Raw genomic sequence first — 11,725 nt, 5'->3', positions numbered from 1 at the left:
TTTATGTATGCACCTAAACACCGGGGTAAATTGTGATTCTGACAAACTTTGTGAAGGTGAATAAATAGAAATAGAGCTCAGATTTATAGGTGAGAGCGGCGGCGTCTCACCCGGTTGTCGTAAACCTTCTTCAGGGCCTCGTAGCGGATCGAGCCCTGGAAGATGACGCCCTGGAAGGTGTTGCTCTTGTCGCTCGCCACCAGCTCCACACACACCATCTCGCCCTCGCCCACCGTCATGTCACTGAACACCTGCACACATAATAATAATAATAATAATAAGATTTTAGTTTACCTATATTCTTTCACACAACAACCTTAGAGTCCCCTCATCTTTCTATGCCTGTGAGGACCTTTTGTCTTTAGAAAAACAGAAACACATAACCAGGGTGAGTGTTGGCTGTTTATCTGAGTTCACATTAAGCAGTTTTCTGCTTTCTGAGCACTAAAGAGTTGCTCATTGATTTCCTCCCAGGAGACAGATCAGTTGTTTTTCCCTCCAGTCGACCTTTAGCAGCAGGTGTTGGAGCCGGAGCCGGTTTTTAAATGGAGTGAAGAAGCATCGAGTCACACTTCATTACACCGACAGCATTGACTGGATCTCTGGACGCCGTCAGCTGCTCATAGTGTCCAGAGAGGAGAGACTCCATCACTGAAGGGAGGACCTCTTTTTATATGTCATTTATACACAACGTTAATATTTAGATCATTTGAATATTTACAAGCTTATAGCAACACTGCATGTTTTAGCTCAATATGCCACAGACAAGTTGGGCTCTTCAAATGTCCAGAAAATCAGTGGTCAGTGGTCGGCTATTTTACTGATATTTAGGATATTTTACTATTTTTTGTCTGATTCTTTACTAACATTTTTGTGATATTTTACTATTTATTTATTTTTTTACTAACATTTCTTAGGTATTTTACTAATATATTTGGGATATTTTATTTGTTCATCACTTTAATGTTGCAGCTGGTAAAGGTGGAGCTACTTTTAATTATTCTGGGATATTTTGTGAATATTTTTTCGGATATTTTACAATTTATTGTCTGATTAATTATATATAATAAAAATAAAAATAATATAAATTATATTTTTAAGATATTTTAGTAACATTTTTCTGATATTAAGGATATTTAAAAAAAAAGTTGACTAATACTTTACTTACATTTTGGGATATTTTACAATTTTTTTTATTTTATTAATATTTCTTGGACATTTTACTAATATTTTTGGGATATTTTATTTTATTATATTTATATATATATATATTTTTTTTTATTTATTATCACTTTAATGTTGCAACTGGTAAAGGTGGAGCTGCTTTTAATTATTTTTTTATTTGACTTATTTTTGTCTGATTAATTCATCAATACTTTTCTGATGTTTAACTTATATTTTTCTGATATTTTACAAATATTTTTGTCGGCTATTTTACTGATATTTAGGATATTTTTAAAAAAAATTCTGATATTTTACTCACAATTTTGGGATATTTTCACTATTTTTGATCTTACCAATATTTTTCTTAGATACAGACGTAGGCAAAATTGTTGGTACTCTTCCGTTAAAGAAAGAAAACCCCACAATGGTCACTGAAATAACTTGAAACTGACAAAAGTAATAATAAATAAAAATGTACTGAAAATGAACTAATGAAAATCAGCTGTTGCTTTTGAATTGTGGTTCAACAGAATCATTTAAAAAAACAAACTGATGAAACTGGCCTAGACAAAAATTATGGTAGCCCTAGAAAAGATGTAAAATAATTTGACCATAGGGACATATTAAACTAAGGTGTGTCTTGTAAATAGCATCACAGGTGTCTTCAAACTTGTAATCAGTCAGTCTGCCTATTTAAAGGGTGAAAAGTAGTCACTGTGCTGTTTGGTATCATGGTGTGTACCACACTGAACATGGACCACAGAAAGCTAAGGAGAGAGTTGTCTCAGGAGATCAGAAAGAACATTATTGACAAGCATGTTAAAGGTAAAGGCTATAAGACCATCTCCAAGCAGCTTGATGTTCCTGTGACTACAGTTGCACATATTATTCAGAAGTTTAAGGTCCACGGGACTGTAGCCAACCTCCCTGGACGTGGCCGCAAGGGGAAAATTGATGACATATTGAAGAGACGGATAATACGAATGGTAACCAAAGAGCCCAGAACAACTTCCAAAGAGATTAGAGGTGAACTCCAAGGTCAAGGTACATCAGTGTCAGATCGCACCATCCGTCGCTGTTTGAGCCAAAGTGGACTTAATGGAAGACGACCGAGGAGGACACCACTGTTGAAAGCAAATCATAAAAAAGCGAGACTGGAATATGCCAAAATGCATATTGACAAGCCACAAAGCTTCTGGGAGAATGTCCTTTGGACAGATGAGACAAAACTGGAGCTTTTTGGCAAGTCAAATCAGCTCTATGTTTACAGACGCAAAAATGAAGCATACAAAGAAAAGAACACTGTACCTAATGTGAAACATGGAGGAGGCTCGGTTATGTTCTGGGGCTGCTTTGCTGCATCTGGCACAGGGTGTCTTGAATCTGTGCCGGGTACAATGAAATCTCAAGACTATCAAGGCATTCTGGAGCGAAATGTGCTGCCCAGTGTCAGAAAGCTTGGTCTCAGTTGCAGGTCATGGGTCCTCCAACAGGATAATGACCCAAAACACACAGCTAAAAACAGCCAAGAATGGCTAAGAACAAAACATTGGACTGTTCTGAAGTGGCCTTCTATGAGCCCTGATCTAAATCCTATTGAACATCTGTGGAAGGAGCTGAAACATGCAGTCTGGAGAAGGCACCCTTCAAACCTGAAACAGCTGGAGCAGTTTGCTCAAGAGGAGTGGGCCAACATACCTGTCGACAGGTGCAGAAGTCTCATTGAGAGTTACAGAAATCACTTGATTGCAGTGATTGCCTCAAAAGGTTGTGCAACTAAATATTAAGTTAAGAGTACCATCATTTTTGTCCAGGCCAGTTTCATTAGTTTGTTTTTTAAAATGATTCTGTTGAACCAAAATTCAAAAGCAATGTCTCATTTTCATTAGTTAATTTTCAATACATTTTTATTTATTATTACTTTTCTCAGTTTCAAGTTATTTCAGTGACCTTTGTGGGTTTTTCTTTCTTTAACGGAAGAGTACCAACAATTTTGCCTACGTCTGTATATTACTAATATTTTGGGGATATTTTATTTGCTCATCACTTTAATGTTGCAGCTTGTAAAGGTCGAGCTACTTTTAATTATTTTTTGTATATTTTGCGAATATTTTTTTGTATATTTTACAAAATTTTGTGTGATTAATTCATCAATATTTTTCTGATATTTAACTTATATTTTTATGATATTTTACTGATATTTAACAATTTTTTGTTCGATACTTTACGAACATTTTGGTATATTTGACTATTTTCTTATTTTACTAATATTTCTTCGCCTGGACTTTGTAACTTTGCAGAAATTTTACATGCACAAAAAACAACATAACACATTAACAGAAAGGGGAAAAGCACAACAGCATAATTGGACCGCTTTAACGGATTTCTAAGCAGATTTATGGACGTCTATCCTCAAAATTGTCGCCATCGCCTTAGAATTTCTTAAAGTAAAGTAAAGTTAAATAAGCTGAAAGTTAAAGGAATACTTCACCCGCAAAATGACCATTAGTTTATAAATGACTCACCCTGTGTTACCTTGAATTCTTAAAGAAAATTCTTGAAGTTTTCCTCTCGTGCCTCCACGGTGAACGGAGAATCAAAAAACGCAGAAAAGTCTAAAAACAGGCGGGCTGGACGAGAAGCACACCTGTACAAGTGTAAGACTGTTTATGTGGAAGTGTTATAAATAGTGATGTTTGAGTGAGGATGCGTGTGTTTGTGAAGTAGTGAGCGTCCGACTGGATAAATGAGACTGTGATTATTCTGCACCGGTTGTCTGAGAGTTTGTAAACAGATGTTTTGATATATATATAGTTTAGTTTAGCTGTTGTTAAACGCTGCTCCGTTTACTTCAATTCATCAAGACTTTTCTCCGTTGTTCATTTCTTCGTTCACGTGGAGAGAAAAACAACGTTTTCTTCAAGAATTCAAGGTAACATTTAACATACTGATGGTCATTTAGTGAGTTAAGTATTCTTTTAAGTAGTAGTATTATCAGTGTGGTCAGACTTTAGTGTCCGTTACCTCCTCAAAGTTGTCGATCATGAAGAAGATGTTGGGGTAGCTCATCTTGGACTCTTCTCCTTTGCTGTCCATGGCGTGTTTACTGGGAGACGCAAACACTTCCTGTGGAAACATCACAGACGGACTGAATAAAGACCAACAGCTTCATTAACCTAAAAATAAATAAATAAATAAATAAATAAATGAGGTCTAAAAACCAGCTATCTGTGTGATGACAGAGCTGTGTGGTTTCATACCTGACATTTCTTCTTGTGGATGTGGATATCTCCGGCGTCTGAGCGTGTGCAGACCGCACATGTCACCACGTAGTCCAACTGCAGAGATAGTAGAGTTATTGAAGTTTTTAAGACATCACAAAATCTACCTTCTTTCATATTCAAATACGGCCGTCTTTATTTCCTACTTGCATTGACGCTGACTGTGCACTTTACTATCTTGTTACTGCTTTGTCTTGTCTGTTAAAGTTATACCATCCAGCACTTATATAAATAATTGTAGTTAAAAGATTTTTCTATTAAAAAACAAACTATATTTGTTATATATGTGTTTTGGATGCCCTGTTGTAGCAATATTCTGTGAAAAAACATTTGATTTTGGGTCACTTACATTTAGGTCGCTACAACGGCATATTAGGGCCGTTGTAGGCAAAAAAAAAAAAAAAAATGGAGAAAGAGGGGATAAAACTCAGAATTTCCAAGATTAAAGATGTAAATTTATGAGAAAAAATTTGGATATTCTCTGAGATTATAAAGTCATAATTTTGTGAGAAAAATGTCTGAAATTCTCTGAGTATAAAGCGGTACATTTACAGGAAAAGACTCAAAGTTTTCTTTTAAATTTCTGACTTTAATCTAGGATACATTTAAGTTTTTTTTCCGCAAATTTGTGAGTTTTTTCTTGTAAATTTACGTATATATATATATATATATATATATATATATATATATCCACACATTTTTTGTGTAAATTTACAACTTTCATCTCGGAAAAAATAGTTTTTTTCTCTGAATATTGTAGTAGTAGTAGTAGTAGTAGTAGTAGTAGTTGTTGACCTTCTGCAGGATGAGGTTCAGGTAGACGCTCTCCTCCCAGTCGATGTCGGGGTCGCCGAGGCCCGGCAGCTTCTTGGAGTCTCTCCTGTAGACCTCCACCTCCACCTGAAACACAGCCGACACACACATTCATACCTTATACCTGACAGAGTGTGTGTGTGTGTTAATGTGAGCAGGTGAGTCTCAGATCAGGTGTAGACAGGAACCAGGACTCTGGAGACTTCCTGTCACATCATGTTAGACTTCAATAACAGAGCAGAAACACGGAGGACGAGCTGCTGCAGGTCGTTCAGAGGATGACGAGGATCTATCTTTATTGATTCGTTGCTATGACAACATCAAGAGGAAAGTGAAACATGCAGATATCAGTCTGTGTCTGAGGTGCATTTTCTGCTTTCCAAGAACAGAAAAACATGTCCTCATAATAACAAAGAAAAACAGGTTATTAAAAATCCCAAAGTATATAATCTCAGTATTCAGACCCTTTTTCTCTGGTAAATGAAGCTCAGGTGCATCCTGTGTGCTTTCATTATACTCCACATATCACTAGAACTGGATAGGATGATTTAGAAAGGCACACATCTGTTAATATGATTGGATACTAGACAACCACTGCTTTTGGGCCACATTGGATTTCTCATAATTATCTATATTAATATTATTTTTTGACTTGTAAACAAGGTAAGGATTTGAAAAATTTTCTTAACCGATCATTTCTTTTAACTGTTTTAACCGATAGCGTTAATCGGTTAAAATGCTTAACGTCGGTTAACGGTTAATTATTGACATCCCTAAAACAAGGTTAATGTGACCAGACAACTTGGTAGGGCTGGGCAATAAAATGATCTAAACAAATTTCATGAAAAAATCTTCCACGATAACGATCCTCTACGTACAAAACCACTAGATGAACAGCCGGACAGCGGAGTCGTAGCCTCCGCCGTCGCGGTCGTAGCCTCCGCCGTCGCGGTCGTAGCCTCCGCCGGGGCCTCCGCCATTGCCTACTACGTGGCCTCCGCCGTGGCCTCCGCCGTGGCCTCCGCCGTGGCCTCCGCCGTGGCCTACGCCGTGGCCTACGCCGTGGCATACGCCGTGGCCTCCGCCGTGGCCTCCGCCGTGGCCTCCGCCGTGTCCTACTCCGTGGCCTACGCCGTGGCCTACGCCGTGGCCTGCGCCGTCACTACTGTTGTGGTTGTAAAACAGTGGCTTAATTGTTTTGAGCGAAATGATTAGTTTCTCTATCAGCATTTGATCAATTTGGTCGGATAACATTTGGAAAGTCTAGAAGAAAAGTCAAGAAAGTAGCGTGCAGCAGTGAGATGTCCAACAATAAATGTCATATATATTGTTCATATGTAATCAACAACCCGTTCCGATCATAAATATTTGTACATTATAAACCATAATTAACCTTCTGGTTTCTTTAGGGTTCGGTCCTGAGGAGAATACTCTTAAAATTTAGCATTTTTAGGCCTATTATTATTAAATATATATTGTGATCATTTTTGATTATATAAAATAAACTAGGGCTGCCAATCTATTAAAATAATTATTTGTGATTAATCGCAAATTAATCACACATTTTGTATCCGTTCAAGGGAGATCTGTCAATACAACATTGCTTTACACTAAACAAAACCTTTTTTAAATCTTATCAAAGTGTGTAAATACCATATACACTGTTTTTTCGCCATTATGTAGTGTTTTTAATTTTAACCCTCACAAGACCAACTCTGTAATCCTACCACCGTCTTCAGTTAAAGGTCAATCATCATTTAGATTTACGTCCTGTGGGCCAAAAGGAGAACAATGTAAACTGGACAGGGAAATGTGAGAACGACTGAAGGAAGTGAAACCATCCACATGGACCACAGAGATGTTTTCTTTCTTAGGAAATAAATATCATGCAGCATCAGACTGGACTTCCACTGTTTTATCTGCTTATTTACACAACCGGCATCTTATTTTACCGTATTTATTATGTTTCTGTCACATGAAGCAGGAAGACCCGACTTAGTTTAAACTACTGTCAACATTTTATTCTTGCAGCAGGAGACACAAACTGAATGCACTGCTTTTAACTAAATATGTTTATTCTTTTTAAATATTGGTTTAAAAAAAGCTAAAATCAGAAACAATAAGTGTTATGTAAATGTTATATGAATAAAGTATTAAATAATGAAATAATGTTATATAAAGGGTGCTGTCTGTGGTATCTTTTGTTGTTTGAGACACATCAGTCAGTTCCTCCATGAAGGGAGGGCGGGGGGGATTTCCCATCGCCTTTCACTGCGTAACTATGGCAACCATCTATGTGCCCTACATGGTTTGTGAGTGATATGAAAGCTGGCGTGTGGAGACCCTGTATCTCCCTTTATATCACCAGGGTGTGTTTAAATAGAGATGAGACGGAGACGGAGGGGAGGACGGATTACACTTTAAACTATTCAGTTGTTTTTCATTCCTCCCTTATTATTAGTTATTTCACTTTTATTAAAAATATGTATTATTTTTCTTATTATTATTATTATTTTATTTATTTAAATTTCTCCCTTTTTATTTATTTTATTTTTCAAAAATATTTATTACTTTTATTATTATCAGTAGTAATATAATTTTATTAATATATTTATTTTCATTTCTCCATTATTAGTTATTTAACTTTTTCAAAAATATGTATTACTTTTATTATTATCAGTAGTAATATTATCATTTTATTAATTTATTTATTATCATTTCTCCCTTTTTATTTATTTTATTTTTTTCATAAATATGTATTATTTTTATTATTAGTAATAGTAGTATTATAATTTTATTAATTTATTTATTTTCATTTCTCCCTTTTTAGTTATTTAACTTTTTGCAAAAAATATGTATTACTTTTATTATTATTATTATCATCATTATTATTATTATTAATAATTTTCATTTCTCCCTTTTTAGTTATTTAACTTTTTTCAAACAATATGTATTACTTTTATTATTATTTAGTTTGTATAAAGTGAGTTTTAGATTCTGTTGGGGTTAAATAAAGTTGGATTGTGACTTTATAGAAATGTCAAACTGCTGAAATCTTTATCTGATGGGAAAATTGATAGTTGCCGTAGGTGCCATTTGTCTCATTCAGAGTTATTATTGGTCTTTTGTATCATCTCATCTGCCTCGTCTTCATCGTGACAGGAAGACGAGAACAGAAACGTCAGACTGGCGACCTAAAACAACACCGCTCTGGATTAGTCTGGTTTCACTTCAACAAAATAGCCGGGAGTTTTATGTTGACATTTCCTGTAATAAGATGGGGCTGTTATTTACACTCAGTATCCAGTTTATTAGGAACACCTAGACTAGCTGAAACTAAGTCAGTTTAATACAACAGTACAGCAGTAAATCCTCCTTCATGAAGGTTAATAATGTTTCATTAATCTTAAACTTAAATTTAGGGAGCAAATTCAGGGGTTCATCCCAATTTGATGTTAATTAATGTAAACACAAATGGATTATAACATATTAAGGAGTTGTTAAGGGGTTTTGTTCAGGGGTTTTAAGGGGTAGAAAAATAAATAATAATAATACGCATGAAAAGACATCTTTCATTTTTGTTTTTGCAATGGACTAAGGCAGTTTTGAGGTGTAAAAAAAATATATAAAAAAACGATAACTGGGCCGATTAGTCGATTATCAAAATAGCTGCAGATTAATTTTCTTCGCCTAAAGCTCCACCTGAAACATTTGGATAAATCTTTGAAAAGCTCGTCACCTTTTTGCCCTCGGTGTTCTCGGCGCTGACGTAGGCGAGCTTCCTGCGGACGTAGAACAGCATGTCGTCCTGTCGAGGAGCAAACTTCTCCATGAAGTACGTGGAGAACATCCAGGTCCAGAACACGATGCGGTCATCCTTAAAACAACCTAAACAAACGCATGCAAACAATTAAACATTAATATACACGATGAATTATTAATAAACACGATTAAACATTAATAAACATGATTAAACAGCATTATTAGAGTCACCTGCTGAGGGAGCTACTAAGCTACAACCCGACAGTCATAGAAATACAGAAATTCTAGTAGTAATACTAATAGTCGTATTACTATTTGATATTTACTTAGGTTTATATCTATTTTAACTGCACTATTTTATGCCTTAGATTCTTGTTTTGCTTTTACTTTTACTTGTGTGATTTATCCTTTTTTATATATACATATGTATATATACTGTATATTTCTATATATATATATCTATATGTATATATAGATATACATATAGATATATATATATAGAGCATTATTGAGGGAAACTGAAACCAAAGACTTTCATTACCAATAACTGCTTTGCTGGAACTGACAAATGACAAATAAAGAACCTTGAAATGTTCTTATAACAAACTCATTACTCTAAATATAACTGATTCTATCACTTTTAAAATCTAGTTATTATTTTCTTTTTTTTAGGTTAATTTAATGTTACTTTGTGGATTTTATCACTTAAAAAGAAACCTAAACCGTGCAGAAAACCTGTAACTAACATCTAATAATTTAATCATTAATTAAGTCAAAATTTGGGGCGTTTACCACCTAAATATCATAACACTTAAAATGTCATTAATTTTCACCTTAAATCATGCAGACATTCATATAAACCAAATCCCAATGATGGCATTAATTCCCTAAAATAAAACATGATGAATCATTCATTCATATGAAAATGTATAAATATATAATTATGGTATTAAAACAGGAAGAGAAGGAGGGAAGAAAAAACAGAAACAACTCACAAGTTGAGAAAAAATAAAGATTAAAAGATAATATAACACACAAAGACACAGATAATCCATTTAAAAAACAAGAATTAAAGCTCCACATTGAAACACGTCCCCTGTCTGTCAGTGTAGCGCCGCCCGCCCTCCACCCTTATGAAGGGCAGATGAGGTTTAAAAAGGGATGTTGAAGCAAATCGATAAGCAGAAGTGTAAAAAAGTGGCATTTATTAAGAAGAAGTTAACTGGAACAAAAAGCAAAAAATGAAACCCTAAAAACTAAATTAAACTGAAGTAAAGGAACAATAATCAAATGAAATCTGCAGCCTCACAGAAAGCTGCTAATTATTTATATTTAATCGCTTTAAAAAGACGCTTCAAGGCAACGATGTCTAATTTGTTAAATGCCTGTAGCCTCCTCGCGTCTATTCCTCACACAATGAGAGGAGGCATGGAAAGGAATTGAGGATGTACAAACTGAGAAATGAGAATGAGGAGGAAGGAAGTGGAGTTTCCGTTGCGAGCTCTAAAAACAACGTGTGAAGTCGACCCAGCGGTTTGTTCTGTGGTCAGACTGTTTTATTATATTAAATTTAAATTAAAAATGCATGATTCCATTATTCTCCTCTGGCTTTTGTTCACATCTGAAGTAATCTCTCTCTTTATGGCCCATAAAACGACTGATCAATAATTCACATGCTGCTGCTGCTGCTGGATTATCACACTCACTGTTTTTATTTTATTTTGAAAAATGAAAAGAAGATGTCTCACTGAGTGTGTGTGTGTGTGTCGACCACCTACCGCATTCCCCCCCCCAATCAACCCGGGGTGCTCCCTCCACCACCTTTCTACCGGTTGAAGCACCTGCCTGCCGCCCTAGCAACTGTTGCTAGGCAACCACTCGGAGGATGACATGGCATTAAGTTAAACTTCCTGTTGGAGCAGCTGCTTCCCTCATGCCTATAGAGCTCAGAGAAACCCCCCAAAAAACACAAAAACAGTGACTGGATTCAGGATGTAAGCTACAGATAATATTAATTCGATTCATTAAATGTAAAATTAAAAATAAAGAAACAAGAAATAACAACCGAGTATTTAGAAACTGGATATAAAGGAAGACATCCATGAGACAGATGCGTTTGAGGCGCATTTAAAAGCGCAAAAAGTTAAAATTAATAAAAAATGGTTAATGAGGATGTCAAACTTCATCATATGTCTGCTAATATTACAGATGTTTGTACTAAATGTTTGAACGAGGTAGGAGCTCTATTTCTCCAGTAACGTCGACAGGTTCAAATCTTTTGGAAGGATGTTATAAAATGTTTGTCAGAGACGTTTAATACCAAAGTCCCTTTAAATGTCAGACTCTGGAGGACTTTATACAAACATCAAAACAGACTAAACTTCTGGACTTTGGACTTCTCCTACTATGTTGAAACACACACAACATTCAAAATGAAATCTCAACCCCTTTAAAGATATTATAGATAGATATAGATTATAGATATGATTTAAAATATAGCTTTTTCCGTTTTTCTTTTTGTGTTTGTTTCATCCTTCTCCCCTTTTTATGAAACTGAAAAGTTGTCAGGCAAATCTCTACGGACAGTTACTATAATAAGCATTAAATAAATAAACATATATTTTAAATTTTAAATCAATCAGATAAATTTAAAGATGTCTTCCTCTTGATTTTGTTTCTAGAATTTCAAGAGAATAAATAAAAAT

The 11,725-nt window shown here is 35.1% G+C and overlaps 1 protein-coding gene across 7 annotated transcripts in view; it reads right to left on the bottom strand.

The window, feature by feature from the left end:
• Window positions 1-11,725, bottom strand: part of kiaa0930 — a 32,145-nt gene that overhangs the window by 7,960 nt on the left and 12,460 nt on the right. For all 7 annotated transcript variants that reach the window (XM_074625666.1, XM_074625661.1, XM_074625662.1 and 4 more), the window contains 5 exons: window positions 8,998-9,146; window positions 5,241-5,345; window positions 4,425-4,502; window positions 4,189-4,290; window positions 111-251 (listed from right to left, as the gene is read on the bottom strand). In XM_074625666.1, coding sequence (XP_074481767.1) covers window positions 111-251; window positions 4,189-4,290; window positions 4,425-4,502; window positions 5,241-5,345; window positions 8,998-9,146 — 575 coding nt within the window. The remainder of the gene's footprint in view (window positions 1-110; window positions 252-4,188; window positions 4,291-4,424; window positions 4,503-5,240; window positions 5,346-8,997; window positions 9,147-11,725) is intronic.

The sequence above is a fragment of the Sebastes fasciatus genome, chromosome 23 (genome assembly GCF_043250625.1).
Source record: "Sebastes fasciatus isolate fSebFas1 chromosome 23, fSebFas1.pri, whole genome shotgun sequence".
NCBI classification, from domain to species: Eukaryota; Metazoa; Chordata; class Actinopteri; order Perciformes; family Sebastidae; genus Sebastes; species Sebastes fasciatus.
This window is presented reverse-complemented; position numbering and strand designations above follow the sequence as displayed.